At 47.1% G+C, this 16,717-nt stretch overlaps 1 protein-coding gene across 8 annotated transcripts in view; it reads right to left on the bottom strand.

Moving 5' to 3' along the window:
- The window catches only part of PITPNC1 (phosphatidylinositol transfer protein cytoplasmic 1), a 267,242-nt gene that overhangs the window by 132,572 nt on the left and 117,953 nt on the right, over positions 1–16,717 (bottom strand). For all 8 annotated transcript variants that reach the window (XM_053211780.1, XM_053211787.1, XM_053211785.1 and 5 more), the window contains one exon: positions 443–591. In XM_053211780.1, coding sequence (XP_053067755.1) covers positions 443–591 — 149 coding nt within the window. The remainder of the gene's footprint in view (positions 1–442; positions 592–16,717) is intronic.

The raw sequence follows: 16,717 nt of genomic DNA on the forward strand, positions 1-16,717 counted from the left end.
TTCATTGTCAGTTCCCTTTGTGAACACCCGAGTGGTCACCTGGCGGGAACGAGAACGCTTACCAAGTCAAGACCCCAATGGCACACTGCGATCTTTGGCACGTCTCTACAACCCTCAGGCAAAGCCATCTCTTTCCCGCTGCTAACAACCGAACCAGGGGCAGGAGATAAAGCTCTGTAACCCTTTAGACCAAATTTCATCTGAACATGTCATCCAGCGGGTGGGAAATGGAAGAGGAAAGCCCCTCCTCATGAAAATGCAGTTGGGGACTCTCTTGCCGAAGGCAGGGGACTCTGTTTTGGGGAAGCTACGAGACTGGTGGATGGAGCGGGCAAATGTAGTGACTTTTCAGGTCACCTTTTTATCCCACACACCGCCTCCAGCTCGGCCGTGGGGTGGCGTGGGAGAGCCTGCAGGTGGATGGCCGGCTGCCGTGACTTACCTGTTGAGATACACCCGCTTCTCGGTGAACTGCCCGTTGCCGTGGTGAGGATCCTCAAAGGGCTCATTCTGGACCACCTCCACCCCTTCTCCTCGGTCGCTCTGTTCGTGGCTGTGCTTGCTGATCATGTACAGCTGTCCGATTTTGTACTACAAAACACACAGTGAGAGAAAGGTCAGCCCCGCCGCTTGCCTTCGAAAACATCCCCCCCAACTTCCACAGCGTGGCAAGCAACTACGGTCAGCACTTTCTGCCAGAAAAGAAGGCAGACACGTGGACCTGGCGTTGTTTTTCCTCCGGAGCGGGGAGGAGAACCAGTTGTGAGTAGAGTGTAGATACGGCGTGTTCCTGTGAATGTTCTACATCACCCTGGTGATGCTTGCCGGGGTGGCTGGCAGACTAAGCGGCCGGGGGGGGGGGGAGGGAGGGTGCGCGGAGCATCAGCCCTACAGGGTTAAATGGTGCTAAAGTCTGATTTTGTTTGGCAACAAACAGGCCAGGACGTGTTATTTCTGTCCCTTCTCTGCCTAATTAACTGCATTGCTGGGCAGAAGTGGACTAGATGTCACCTAACTCTTCCGTCATCAGTCTCAAACTCTCCTGGAGTTCTCTGTCCCCTAGATCTGCAGTTCTCAAGAGTGGCTGGACATTAGAATCACCTCGAAGCTTTAGCAAACTCCAGATGACCGAGCCCCACCAAGAATGGAACCTGTATTCTACAGACTGATCCGCAAAGAGGCGAATCTACAGAGTTTTTAACTCTTTTTTATCCAATTGCATCCACAGTGTGGAGCCTTCCAGCCTGAGGTTCCCAGAAGCCACGTCTACTTACAGGAAAATGATAATAAGGAGCAACATACAATGGGAACATTCTCTGCCCTGTCTGCATTTTTCAACTGTTCCACTCTCCTTCCTGCCTCTCTGAAAACCCCAGGGCCAACAGGCATTTCTTCCCCCTGTGTACTTTCCACATGGCAAAACTAATTTGATGGAAGAGAGAGAGAGAGAGAGAGAGAGAGAGGAGGGGGTCAAATGCCTTTTGCAAAAAGGATGTCTGCTCAGAGCCAGGAGACAGGATGCTGTGGTCCTTCGGGCAGATTTGGTGTGAAAACAACAGACACACAGTGTCACTATCATCAAGGCCCCTGGGATGGGGAAAAGGGGCTTGGGTCTGTAGCAAAATAATGGTGGGTTGTTCTGGGTTGTTCCCCAAAGCGCCCAGGCCGGCAGGGCTGTAGGTCTCCTATCTGTGTGCCTAAGAGAGAGAAACAGATTTTAAATTAAGGGGGCAGATGAAATGGACAAATCAACAGTGCGGTCAATTCTAAGGCTGAGAAGACACACACCTCCAAAGGTCCCTCTTTCCCTGTGAGGCAGGTGCAGGGAGGGGAGTGTGAAGACGAGCTGAAAGCCTCTGGTCTGAGACCAGCCCTGGGGGCCAGGCCAGTAACCATGACAATGGGAACGGCAGGCTGGGTCTCCTCAAAGGGCAGTGCCACCATTCGGTGCCATACGCCTCCCCAGGATGATCCGCACTTAAAATGCTTTTCACATGAGCGTGTATGTGCGTACATGTGTGCACGTGCTGTGCACAATCGGGGGGAAGGGGGGTGCTGAGGAGAAACACAGGAAGGGGAGAGAGAAACATCAAAGATAAAATCAATCTTTGAGTTTATTTTCAATCAGAAGTTTGACCTGGCTTCCCCTTAGTAACTCTGGCTCTTACTTTTGCTCATAAAGACTAACTACGGCTCTTTCAAAAAGGAAGACAGTAAAGGGGCGCCTGGGTGGGTCAGTCGGTTAAGCGTCCAACTTGGGCTTGCGGTTGGTGGGTTCGAGCCCCGTGCCAGGTTCTGCGCTGGCTGTGCGGAGCCTGCCTGGGATTCTCTCGCTTTCTCTTGGTCCCTCCCCAGCTTGTGCTCTCTCTCTCACACAATAAATAAATACACTTTTTAAAGTAAAAACAAAAACCAAAGGCCACCAAGGGCTTTAGTTGGGGGTGGGGGAGGGGTCTGGCAGAAGGGGCGTGTCTTCAGGAGCTCCAGCCCACTCCCATGTGAAGAATGCATGGCATCAAGGACAATGCCTGACAACAGAAGAGCCGTCCCTGGTTCAAGGGCTTCTGCTCTGTGGAGAACGGGCCGAGGCGGCTGGCAGCTGATTCACCAGTGGCCAGAGAAGGGCCCGTCTGCTCAGCCTCATTGATCATTCCAGCGGCTCCTGAACGAGCCACTGTGGGGCAGACACCAGCCTTAGCTCACTAAGATAACGTCAGTCTGGGGGCGACCGACAGACGCTGGATGCAGTGGGTGACATTACTGGGGGTGGCGGGACACTCAAGGCCAGACGCGGAGATGGCCAAGGGTTCTGCAGCTGTCGCTCCTTTCCCTCCCAAGCAAATCAGGCCTGCTCTGCTGGTTGTGACCGTCTGAGCTGGGCCATCCAGAAGCACAGGTTTTGCCGTTGTTTTTAAAGCCACAAATTAACTCACAGACACATGCACCGAGCAGTTTCTCAGTGACGCGGTAGAGGCTAGGACAGATGGTCCCTGAACCATCAGTCTCAAAGTCGGCAGACATATTCCTCAAAATGTTGGATCCCAGGCCATTCTGGTGCTTTGACATCCAGACCCTTGGGGAAGAGGCAGTTGGGGACCGGGCTCGGATGCACACTGAATGCTGAGAGCCACTGGGGCAAATTCGGCGAAGGCGTTCACAGCACTTACGGGGTACCTGACGGTACTGAAGCCAAAATGTTCCATCTTTAGGGGACCCGTCTTTTCTTTCCTCCTGAATACCATTTTTTTGCAAGGCTGCATCCCTAGTTTAGTGAAAATACCACCTTCCTCATCACTGTCTCCAAACAAACTTTGTCAAATGAAGGCTGCAAATCCAAAGATTCAGAAGGACTCTTAAGAAAGCCAGTGAACTGAACTGATAACAGATCCGATCACTTCATGCTCACGATGGCTTCCAAATTAGGAAACTGAGTCTCGAGAGAGGGTTGACTTTCTCCGGGGCCACGTGGCTTCTAGGTGGCAGAGCTGGGACGTGACCGCAGGTCTACTGTTTCTTCTTTACCCACCTTCAGCCTTTGTTTCTCTGACAGGTGAATCGCTTTAACACATCTGGGCCTCACCATGATTTTGGGAGAAGTGATGGATGAGTTCCATCGCTTCCGAACTTTGCTATTTCAGAAGCCGAATAACCAAAGCCTGATACCATGTGAAGGACCCAGCTTGTTTAAACTGGGCTCACATACGGACTTGTGGAGGAAGTAAGCTCTAACTTTGTAAGATCTATTGTTCTAACTCCAGAGTCTGGGTAATCATCATTACAGGCAATCACGATTCCAGACAGCTCTGTGCTGCAGGGCTGAGCCTCCGTGTGAGCCGTCATCGGAACAGCTACCCCAAATAATGATCTCTATTGTCAAAAAAACACAAAAACATCATGGGGATTCAGATCCTTCCCACTTGCACACAGTGCCACAAGTTTGAGAGAGCTGCACAGTTTAAGAAAAGGCACAAACGTATCTGGGGAAGCCAAGGGTTTTTCTCAGTTTGTCCTATTGCAAACTCTCCGACTGGGCACAGTCAAGTGACTCAATATAGTTCGACCTCAAATCTTGATTTTAGAAAAGGTGACCCCGAGCCAGAACCTCTGGGTATATAGTTTATTAACTGAGCACCACCAACACCTGAAATGTCCTCCTTGCCAGAATTACTAGACCCAAAGTTTTAGGCTCAGGAGAACCACGAGCTATGATTTTTCACTAAATTGCACCCCCACCCCCTGCCATCCCCCGCCGCCAGTGCTGCACTCAGGCTCTCATATATCCCCACCCTAAAGCACCAACCAAGCGGGTGTCATCTTCCAACCAATCCCTGTCTCATCCCTTCCTGTCCCCTTTCTCTTCCTCCATTGGTCTCAATACCATTCCTAAATATCAAGATGTGAAAAGTGGGGCAACCCTTTGTAATACACATGACCCATTCTGAATGGAGTCATTCCCCAAAGATATGACTCAGGACATCAAAGCCCCAGCCCAGGAATCAGAATTTACACGTGCTTTTGCCTTTACCATCAAAATGGATGAATGCCACATAACCACATAACCGCGGGGAAACGTCTGGCCCTCTGACTTAATATGATAGCATGTAGTTTTTCCAGCTGTGAAATGGGCGCAATTCCTGCCTGTCTCCGCTCTGGCAGTGTGGAAAGAGGAACGAGCAGGGGGTGACACAATTTGGCATTCTTGGGACTTTCCCACGGGATTCACATCACTGTAAATGCTCTGTCAAAAAGCTTCCAGCTTTCTCCACTCTCAACACGTGGACCTCGAAGCAACTGCCTTATGATGTGCAAAGAGCCCGCCGAAAAGAGAGTCTGAGATGTTTTATTTTCAGGTGCCCTGCGAGCTTCACACCAAGTGGTGCCAAAGTTGTAATTGCACACAGGAAGGGAGATACAATGAGTCTAGCTTTTCACCGCCTCAGAAAACTAGGGTCTAGAGCTGACGGTATTCTGTAATCCATAGCACAGCTAAGGTATCGGGACAATGTTCTGGACCAGCGGTCGGCAAACCGTGTGGGCTGTTTCTTGTTTGTTAAATGAAGTTGTGGTTGTGGTTGTGGTTGTTGTTAAATACAGTTTCAATGGAACACGGCACCACTCGTTCATTCTGTGGCTTTCGCCGCACGGCAGTAGCATTGAGTACTTTCAACACAGACTGCATGGCCTGGCAAAGTTGAAAATATTTACTGCCTGACTCTAAAAAAAATAAATAAAAATAAAAATAAAAATAAATAAATAAATAAAAATAAAATAAAAATTTAAAACTGACAGGGGCGCCTGGGTGGCTCAGTCAGTTAAGCGTCTGACTTCGGCTCAGCTCATGATCTCACGGTCTGTGAGTTCGAGCCCCGCGTCAGGTTCTGTGCTGACAGCTCAGAGCCTGGAGCCTGCTTCGGATTCTGTGTCTCCCTCTCGCTCTCTGCCCCTCCCCTGCTCACACTCTGTCTCTCAAAAATAAATAAGTGTTAAAAAAAAAAACTCAAACTGACACTTGATTCAGCTATTAGAAAACTTTTACACAAGGTCGAAACACCTTGGGCATGTGAATCTACTTTTTCAACTGGAAATTTTTATGAAATTTAAATTCAGATCAGATGCCACCGATGAAAATTTAGCATCTGACTTGGGATTGCTGTCAGTGTAAATGCACACTGGATTCTGCGGACTTGGTAACAACAACAACAACAACAAATGTTTTTACCCCTAATTTCTATGTTGATTACATATTGAAATGATAGTAGTTTGGATATACTGGGTAACTGAAATCTATTCTCAAAATGAACTTCACCTGTTTCTTCTTACTTTCATGTGGCTACTAGAAAAATTTTAAACCACTTTCAATGGAAACCACTGTGGCTTGCATTTGTGGCTCACATAGCTCTGTTGGACGTGCTGGTCTAGACCCTGATCTAGATCAATGGGGTCTGAGGCTCAAGCCATTAGGCTGCACTAAGACTCGTTGAGGCTGGCTGGTCAGGAAAGCGTTTCCATGCGTTTCCAAGCTAACAAAGTGGAACACGGACAATTAGGGATACATTTGGAGAAGCTTCCCTTTCTTCTTCTTCTTTTTTTTTTTTTTTAGTGTTTATTTTTGAGACAGAGAGAGAGAGAGAGAGAGAGAGAGAACCAGAATCCAAAGCAGGCTCCAGAGCCAGACGTGGAGCGCGAGCTCATAAGCTGTGAGATCATGACCCGAGCTGAAGTCAGATGCCCAACCGACTGAGCCACCCAGGTGCCCCAAAGCTTCCCTTTTCTGAGGACTGGCGATTACCTGGACCTCTAGAGAGGTGATAATTGCTCACCGCGTGCTATGGTGGAAAGCACTGGGGTTTTAAAATCGAAACCTGGAGCTGAAGTCCTGATTTTGCCTTTGATTAGCTTTGTAACCTTAGACAATTTATTTATCTGAGCCACAGTTTCTTATCATTAGAATGGGACTAACAAAATACCTCACAGGCCATGGTGAGAATCAAGTGAGAAGAAACTTACAAATTAAAATGCCTTGTAAAATGTAAAACTGTACCCAAACAGCCGTAGTTACCGCTCCTTCTATTGCTGGGCAATGCATCTGGCTGGGTCTTGAGATCTGTTTTGCCCATTTCCCTGTTATGCTACGGCTCTGTAAGGGACACGCATGAGAACAGGGCATTGCCACACGCCCGTATGACGCAAAAACCAAAGAAAATCGGACCCTTTGCCCAAGACGATCTCTTCTTTCTGTAAAATTTTCTTAGATGGTCGTCAGATTGAACACTTCCCAAATATAAAAAAGCCTGGGAACTTCCACTTACAAAGTAGTCAGCTTCACAGGGACAGAAAGTAGAATGGCAGTTGCGAGGGAGGATGGGAAGTTAGTGTGTAATGGGAAGATGGAACCGTCCTGGAGACAGACGGTGGTGATGGTCGCACAGCCCTGTGAGTGCACTCAATGCCCCTGAACCATACCCTTAAAAACGGCCAAGACAGTGAATTTTATGTGCGGTCTATTCCATGACAATCCTTTTTCTTTAAATGTCTTAATTTAGATTCCAGTTAGTTCGCGTAGTGTAATATTAGCTCCAGGTATACAACAGAGTGATTCAACACTTTCGTATGTCACCCGGTGCTCATCACAAGTACACCTCTTCATCCCCATCACCTATATACCCACCCCCTGCCCTTTTCCTCTTTAATGTTTATCTTTTAAAAAAAAAATTTTGTTTTCTTAATGTTTTTATTTATTTTTGAGACAGAGAGAGACAGAGCATGAGCAGGGAAGGGGCAGACAGAGAGGGAGATACAGATTCGGAAGCAGGCTCCAGGCTCTGAGCCATCAGCACAGAGCCTGATGCGGGGCTCCAACTCACAGACTGTGAGATCATGACCTGAGCGGAAGTCGGACGCTCAACCGACGGAGCCACCCAGGCGCCCCTAATGTTTATCTTTCGAGAAAGAGAGTGAGCACATGTGTGAGCGTGGGAAGGACAGCGTGAGGGAGACAGAGGATCCAAAGCAGGCTCAGCCCCATCAGCACAGAGCACGACACCCGGCTCGAATCCACAAACCAAGAGATCATGACCTGAGTGGAAATCAAGAGTCGCACACTGAACCGACTGAGCCACTCAGGTGCCCCCCTCATCCCAATTCTCAAAAAAGCCTGGGAACGTGTCATTCTTCAGTGAGTGTGGCTCCCACTTGCTTCCTACCTCACGGTGGCCATCTAACAGAGAGTCTGTCTTTTTCACTATGAAAAAGAAAAAATATTTAAGGACAGGGACTTTTACATTTGATGGATCTTTGGTTTGGACGCTAATTTGAGGGTGTTGGGCTGCGCCAACACAGTTCTCTAAATTTGAGAACTTTAGAAAGTTCTAAAGTTCTCTAAATTTGAGAACTTTAGAAAAGGATTTCTCTCAGAGACAATGTTGCATGAAATGCCCGATTCCTGCCCTGCTGGTTACTTGTCTGGCTCGTGATGCCCTAGAGTTAAATGTCTTTATTATTGTTATTTTTTAATGTTTATTTATTTTTGAGAGGGAGAGAGACAGAGCATGAACAGGGGAGGGGCACAGAGAGAGAGAGACGCGCGCGCGCGCGCGCACACACACACACACACACACACACACACACACACACACACACACACAATCTGAAGCTGGCTCCGGGCTCTAAGCTGTCGGCACAGAGCCTGACCAGGGGCTCCAACTCATGAACCGCGAGATGAAGTTGGCCGCTTAACCGACAGCCACCCAGGTGCCCTGAGTTAAATGTCCTTGATATTGACATTCTGGAGGGTTCACAGTAACGATGCTCCCAAGTAACACGGTTTGACTATGACGACTTGCAAAGACCCTGACAGTCCAGAAAGAATGATTAAATACAAAATGCATGCTGATCCCCCCATCCCTAACATGCGTCCATGAAAACACCAGCTCCTTATTGAGAAAGGACCGTCTCGTCTCATTTCATGACCCTCCCCCTCCATTTGCTAGTCAGCCTGGGGCTCCGACTGAGAGCAACTCTACAGCAAGACCAATTCCAAATCCTTTCCTTTTGGAAAGGTAGTGTGTGCTTTTCCTACCAAGGGCCGGATCTGACTTGGGTTCCACAAGGACACGGCTGCCAACCCCTTAGTCTTTCTGACTCTGTGATTCAATGTCCAGATTTCTCCAAGCAGACAAGGAGGTTTCAAAAAAAAACCAAAAAGCAAAGGTGTAAGGTTCTCCGGTGTTTCGTCAGATCTCCCTGCCAGGTCAATAAACCACGAAAACCAATATCCGATCCCACAAGGAAAATACAAACTTGCAGCTCATATTTTCAAGATATCAGTGCATCATCGCATATTTATCTTTTCTCCTGGATTTTTATAAGCAGCCCTCTGAGGTGTCTTGTTTACGGAATACCTGTGTCATTATGCCAGGGTGCAGGAATGAAAAAGCTGATAAAAAGATTTAAGAAGGAGCTGGGTGATGGACTTTAATTCAAAAAAAAAAAAATTTTTTTTTGTGACAAACTCATAGAAATAGCATCATACACCGATGCTTAACCCGTCCTAAGTTTTGGACCCAACTGAATAGAAATAGAGCAATTTAACGCCAAGGGAAGGGCTCAGGATAGGCTTTATGCTGGTGCAAGCAGAAGTCTGCAACCCGTGGCTGCCACAAGACTGCAAATCATTTCCAGGACGCTCGGCGTAATCTACCTGACCCCGTAAGGGAAGGTAGCTACATTCTTCACAGTGCAGGAAAAAGCAAGAGTGCACATTTGATCTGCCCCTTCCAACACTGGCTCGCCTTTGGGGTGGTATTCTAGCCCCAAGAATTCTTTTGATGCCAATATCGAATAGCCAAACTGGTAAGGTGCAGCATATATTGGCCACTTTATGAGCATCAGCTCGAGCAGGAGGGGTCATCCCCTCGTGTTTATAAATGAGAAGCTGGGGCACCTGGGTGGCTCAGTCGGTTAAGCGTCCGACTCTTGGTTTCAGCTCTGGTCACGATCTCCTGGTTCGTGGGTTCAAGCCCCGCATCGGGCTCTGTGCTGACAGCATGAAGCCTGCTTGGGATTCTATCTCCCTCTCTCTCCCTGCCCCTCCTTGCTCTCTCTCTCTCTTTCTCAAAAATAAATAAATATTAAAAATATGTTAATATTATATATATATATATATATATACATATATATATATAGGGGCGCCTGGGTGGTCCAGTCCATTAAGCGTCCGACTTCGGCTCAAGTCATGATCCCATGGTTCGTGAGTTCAAGCCCCACATCGGGCTCTGTACTGACAGCTCACAGCTCGGAGCCTGGGGCCTACTTCAGATTCTGTGTCTCCCTCTCTCTCTGGCCCTTCCCCTCTCGAACTCTGTCTCTCTCTCTCTCTCTCAAAAATAAACATTAAAAAAAAATTTTAATATATGTGTGTGTATATATATATGTATGTGTGTGTGTGTGTGTGTGTGTGTGTGTGTGTGTGTGTATATTTATGAAGCTGAACGAATGAGTCATTATTGACTGCCATGAAGAACCAAAGATAGGACATGCTAGAACTCAACTCAAGGCCACAGGGGTAGCTGGCCTTCACGGCAGAATGCGAGATTTCTCCATACCGTGGTTGTGGGGACAAGCCCTGGTTCTGGAGAGCCTTGTCCGTCCTGGCTTGTGCACCGAACAAGCACTCAGTGTGTGCCAGGCCCCGGAGGCGCTGGAAGCAGAGCTAGGAACAAGACAGACCTCGTCTCTGGCGAAGAGGAGGGTTTCCACACGAGCTCCGCCGTGAAGACAGAAGGCTTTGAGCTGCAAGAAGCGGAAGCTTCCATCTCAGCTATCAGACCGTTTGCTGAGAAACCAACCGCAACTCAGATAAGTGGAGAGAGGTCTGGGGACAGGTCTGACCTCTGGAAAGCAATCAAGGCACTTGTGTTTACTACTGAACATAAACCCACAGCCAATCACAAGGCCCTAAAGGGGAAAGACTGAGACAGAACTGTCCTGGGAAATGAATCCTGCACCTTCTCCTTGCTTCCCCCTTGCCAGTGCTCCTCTCCTTAACTTTGGCCCCATAATCAAAGGGAGAGCGGTCCGTCTACTATGCAAGCAACAGGGTCTTTCCAGAATTAGGGTCTTTCCTGTTTGCGAAACCTATTATGGCACCTATCCATCTTTTAGGAAAATGACCAGTAGCATCCAGGGAAGCTGTTGTACTGGCTAAAAGTTGAAATAGACTTGCAGGAATGATAGCAATTAGTTTTAGTGTCTTTGAGACCTTCTGAGAACAGAAGCGCAATTGAATGCAAAGAAAAGCACTTGCTGCTTCATATACAACTGAACAATGGGAGCTCTCGCTGTGTTGAAAGAGGTATTCAAGCCACTTCATGCCTAGAATAACATTTGAAGGTCACCGAACTCCTTTGTTTGCTTAAGTGTTAGCTGCCTCTGCGAACTGTCTAGCAATGCGGAGAGTTACGACCAGGTTGTAACCGGGGATCTAAGTATGGAAAGTTCCAATACCTTTCTTCACCTCGCTTTGGAAGAGAGGCCCCAGGCTGCACACTCATGGTACCTGTAGCCCAGAGGCAGCCGGCATTTGTAGGGTACGTGGCTGGCTGCAGGGAAGGCACTATTTGTTAATGGCAATGGCAGCCTGAGGGTGTTTCGTCCTTGCTTAAAAGAAGCAGATAACTGATAGAGAAAGGCAAATGGCAGTCAAATCCTGCTCTCCTGAGACACTGAATGAAATAGGCAAGACAGAGGAAATCGGGTACAATTTCAGAAATTACTACGTTAAGAAATCTATCTTCTGAGCTCCTCTTGCATTCTGGATTTATGACCTGGGGAGGTAGTTTATCAACCGGCACCTTTGAGGCCAACCACGGTGGCCCTTCTGACTCTCTGTATCCTTGTTCCGGCACCCCCCCCCTCCCCCAACAAGTCCCCAAGGCAACACCAGGATGAAAGAGAATGTATCAAGTTTCAAAGGGTTGACAGCAAAGAGAATGTGACAAACAAAATGAGGAGCAGGAAGTGTTGGTCTTCATAGGATCCTTACCCCCGCCCCTTTTTTTTACTGTGGTAAAATATACATTACCAAAATCGACCGTTTTAACTATTTAAAACAAATTTTTTTTTACATTTATTCATTTTTGAGAAATGGAGCACAAGTGGGGGAGGGGCAGAGAGAGAGGGAGACACAGAATCAATCCAAAGCAGGCTCCAAGCTCCGAACTGTCAGCACAGAGCCCGACACGGGACTCGAACTCACAAACTGAGGGATCGTGACCTGAGCCAAAGTCGGACGCTTAGCCGACTGAGCCACCCAGGCGCTCCATCGTTTTAACTATTTTTAAATGTACAATTCAGTGGTGTTAAGTACATTCACAATGTTGTTCGACCACGACCACCACCCATTCCCAGACTTTTTCATCATCTCAAGAAGAAACTCCATACTCATCGGACAACAACTTCCAATCCCTCCCAACTCCTCCCCCCACCCCCATGACCTCTAATCTCCTGTCTGTCTCTATGTATGGACTTGGCCATTCTAGGTACCTCGTATGAGTGGAATCACACAACATGTGTGTGTCCTTTTGTGTCCGGCTTCTTCCACTTGGGCATAATGTCTTCAAGGTTCATCCATGTCGTAGCGAGTGTCAGAATTTCATTGCTTTTTAAGGCTGAATAATAGTCCATTGTATGGATAGACCACATTTTGTTTATCCATACATCTGCTGATGGATATTTGGGTTGTTTCCACCCTTTGGCTATTATTGTGAGTAATGCTGTTACAAACATTGGTGTTCAAGTAAATAACTGTTTGAGTCCTGAGAATTGACTTATAACACGTGTGTTTGGTTTATATTCAAAGGTTTGGGGTGAAAAAGCCATTATTGGTAATTTTAATTTTTCTTTTTTTTTTCTTGCAAATTAAGTAAGTCAATTCTTATTCTATTTCAGGTGACAGCTACTCTTGAAAAAGTAACCCTGGAAATGACTTGAAACTCTGCAATAGATTATACAGATCTTCTCATACCTTTTTTTCTTTTTTTTTTTTGAGTACACAATTCAGTCGTTTTTAGTACATTCACAGGGCTGTACAACTATCACCGCTATCTAGTTCCGGAACATTTTCAGTCACACCCCACCCTTCCCTCCTCCCAGCTCCTATCAACCACCAACGTATGTTCTGTCTCTATGGATATGCCTACTCTGGATATTTTATACAGATGGTATCATTCAACATGTGGCCTTTTGTGACTACTTCTTTAATTTAGAATTTTTTTTTTAATGTTTGTTTATTTTTGAGAGAGAGACAGAGACGGAGAGTGAAAGCAGCGGAGGGACAAAGAGAGACAGGGACAGTTTCTGAAACGGGCTCTGCTGCGGAGAGCAGAGAGCCTGATGTGAGGCTTGAACTCACAAACTGCGAGACCATGACCCGAGCCAAAGTCAGAAGCTCAAACGACTAAGCCCCCCCAGGGGCCCCTAGAATCGTGTTTTTAAGATTCATCCATGTTGTAGTATATATATCAGTATTTCCTTCCTTCCTTTTTTTTTTTTTTTTTTTTAAAAACCCAAATAATGTTCCATTGCATGGAAACACCACATTTTGTTCGTTCATTCCTCAGCTGATAGACATCTGGGTTGTTTCCACTTTTGGGTTAGTAGAAATAATGCTGCTATAAACATAATGTGTACCAGCCTTTGTGTGGACATAGGTCACACGTCTTCAGTTCTCTTGGGTAGACACCTAGGGGTGGAATGGCTGGGCCACATGGCAAACTCTGTGTTTAACCTGTTGAGGAACCGTCAAACTGTTCTCCGCAGCAGCTGCCCCATTTTACATCCCTGCCGATAACGTGTCATCCTTACTTTTTGGGTGATAGGTGTTAAGTTACTTGTAGAAACGAGAAAAGTCAAACAAGTGACTTCGAAAGCCAAGAGTAAGCTACGGAAGGGTAAGGTTTTCTTTGCTTCTGTCACCGTTATTTTACACGTGGGCACATCCAATGGACAAATACCATGGGCAACTATCCAGCCACATGGCCTCTTTTCATTACCAACGGAGAGCTGAACTGGACACAACAGACTATTAGAAGCTACAGTAGCACATCCAAATCTACTGATTATGTGGCACAGACGGAAAGTGGAGAAGGAGTTAGGAATGGAGCAGAGCAGCGGGGTCTGCGGTTAGCCAGGAGGCGTCTCATGGGAAAAAAGGCTTCACCTGTGCCTAGATGGCACTAGCTTGGCAAGAAGAGGGAGGGAGGTCACAGCCTACAAGCAAGTCCTACACACTTCCTTGTCCACAGCAAAACGTCGCTTCTTCCCAGGAGCCCTGACGATGCACAACAGAAATAATAATAATAAAAAGGAAAAGTAACAATAATAAAATAATAAAAATATAAAATAATAACAAAAATAAAAGCCACCACCCTGTTCTAACTTCTCTAGGTCAGCATGGTTCTAAACTGTTTATACGTCTTCAATCCTCAACAACCCTTTGAGGTAGGTAAGTGTTTTGTGTTTTGTTTTGTTTTGAAGATTTTTATATTTAAGTAATCCCTACACCCAGGTGCCGGGGTGGCTCAGTCAGTTAAGCGTCCGACTCTTGCTTTCGGCTCAGGTCATGATCTCACAGTTTGTGAGTTCGAGCCCTGCATCGGGCTCTGTGCTACAAGTGTGGAGCCTGCTTGGGATTTCTCTCTCCCACTTTCTCTGCCCCCCCCCCCTTGGCTTGCTCTCTCTCTCTCTCAAAACAAACAAACAAACAAAGTAATTTCTACACCCAACATGGGGCTTGAACTCACAACCCCGAGATCAAGAGTTGCATGCTCTTCTAAGCCAGCCAGGCGCCCCAAGGTAGGTTAAGTATTTTTATCCCCATTTTACAGATAAGGAAACTGGTGCACAGACAGGCTGCACAACTTGCCCAAAGCTATGAAGCAGTTGAGTTGGGATTTGAACCCAGGGAGTCTGGCTCCAGGATTCACTGTCCCCTGTCTCTGGCATAATCTCCTCGGCCACTTGGGTGGCATCCAGATAAAAGGTTATTTATTTATAAGGCTGGAAAAAGTACCCTGTAAGGAACGTGAGTTTCCTCACCCTCCCGTGCTGCTGACAGTTTCAGGTTGATATTAGGAAGAGTTTTTTAAAGAGGTGGGAGACAGCAGTACCAAAGAGAGCAAGGAGAGAAGAGGTCACAGGGGGAGTTACCAGCGGGGACAAAATTAGAAGCCAGCAGCCCAAGGTTCTCAGCCCTCGTCCTGGAAAGCCTTCCTCCTACACACATCGTGACACACAGCAATTAAAAGAAGCATACCCACTCACAGAAATCCCCGAGATTTTAAAGTAAAAATTTAAATTAATGAGTCCATCTAATTTGGACGCACAAAATGCGTGGGTGGGAGACATTTCTGGAGCCGACGGCTGATGTGACAGTTATTTCGCGAAAAGGAAGAGAAGTTGCCTGCCTTCGGATTTGAATGTTTCCAAATGGGATTCTAAACCCCAGCCTGGAACAACACACAGGACGAGGGCTGAATATAGAGATTCTATGGGAGAAAATCCCTTTGGCTCACCCAGTCAACCCATCGTGCAGGAAAATGAAATGGACTATCCCCTTCTAGTTCACCCTTCATGAGAGCGCGCCCAAGAAAGGCAGCGGGTTCCCTATCTAGCTCATACGTTCCTATCAATTGGAAATTAGATTCCTAAATGCGCTGTGGAGGACAGAATCATCTATTCAAAGACTTCATTAAGCTGTTGCAATGGATCTGAATCAGAGGGTTTGGGGACACACTGGGTGTGGAGTATATATAACCCTTTCTGCTCACTCCTCCAGAAGCAAGGTAAAATCTCAACCCCACCTATAGATCGCCCCCTAATAATGTGCCTTATTGGACTGTCCACAAGGCAAACCACAAACTCCTGGAAAAATCACATCGTCCCTGGTTTTCCTTTCTCTTCTTTCTCTGCCCTCCGCCCCATTCCCAGAGGAAGACAGTTCCAGAACTGCTGACACCCCCCCAGAGGAGGAAGGCCTTTCTTCCTTCCTCCTCTTGGGCAGATGGTATTTGCATACTGACATATTGTAAATCTAGTCACCCAGGTAACGGGCTCCAGTTAGCAACAGCGCAATGAAGGTCAGCCTGATTCCTTCTAAAATTAGAAGTCAGACCAATCTGATTTTTAACTGTTCAAGGTAGGATGCCCAGTTAGATGGCGAATTCGGTTCTTACAGTGAATTTTCACTTGGGAGATTCGGCACTAGTTAATAAAGGCCAGTTGGGGCATTTCAACACGACACCGACATCGGTTTTGACATGTTGAATGAAGTTTCAGCCGCAAGAAGTTGCTGTTTTCTGTAAATAATCCTACTAGAACGCTAGTCTCTGTCAGTAAAGTCATCTTTGGCCTCGGCTCTCCCTTGACCTTCATAGTCAGTTGGTCGTTAAGGACTGCTGTTCTGTGCCAGGCATTTCAGCCTTTACGCAGTTGGCCTCCCCGACTCCGCTGTGGCCCCCTCTCCCTGCACAACCTCTTCCCACCCCCTTCCAAAGTGACTGGCATTGATCCAGGACCATCTTTTCCAGCCTCTTTTGTCCTGGTCCACAGGCATCCCTCTTACTGGGATCTGCTCCCTTCTTTTCCATCCCTGACCATGGACAGCGGTCTTGGACAGGCTTCAAGGAACGCATAGATGGTGTACAATCCTCCCCCCCAACCATTAATTCTAAAAAGGTCCATGCGCCCCCAAAACGTGAAGACCCACCAACTGTCTAATTACAGATGGTACCTACACTGGCATTTCCCTCAATGATTTGAAGGAATGACAGTTCCAAAGGATGTTAAAATGGTGAGGGAAAAAGAGCTCCACAGTCAAGTGAGTGACTGTTTCAAGTGAGTGTGGGAAACACTAAGTCAAACAGAGTTGGATGGTTTTTTTTTTTTAACTTTTTTTTTTTTTTTAGTTTATGTATTTATTTTGAGAGAGAGAGAAAGCACAAGCAGGGGAGGAGCAGAGAGCAGAGACAGAATTCCACACAGGCTCCCGCACCATTTGTACAGAGCCCCACGCGGGGCTCGAACTCACGAACCTCAAGATCATGACCTGAGCTGAGACCAAGAGTTGGACGCTTAACCGGCCGAGCCACCGGGGCCCCTGGATGGGTTTCTAATGCAGGCTTTCTCAGGGCCTTTGCTGTACTGCCACGTGCCATGGATC

Source organism: Acinonyx jubatus, chromosome E1 (assembly GCF_027475565.1).
Source record: "Acinonyx jubatus isolate Ajub_Pintada_27869175 chromosome E1, VMU_Ajub_asm_v1.0, whole genome shotgun sequence".
Classification (NCBI taxonomy): domain Eukaryota; kingdom Metazoa; phylum Chordata; class Mammalia; order Carnivora; family Felidae; genus Acinonyx; species Acinonyx jubatus.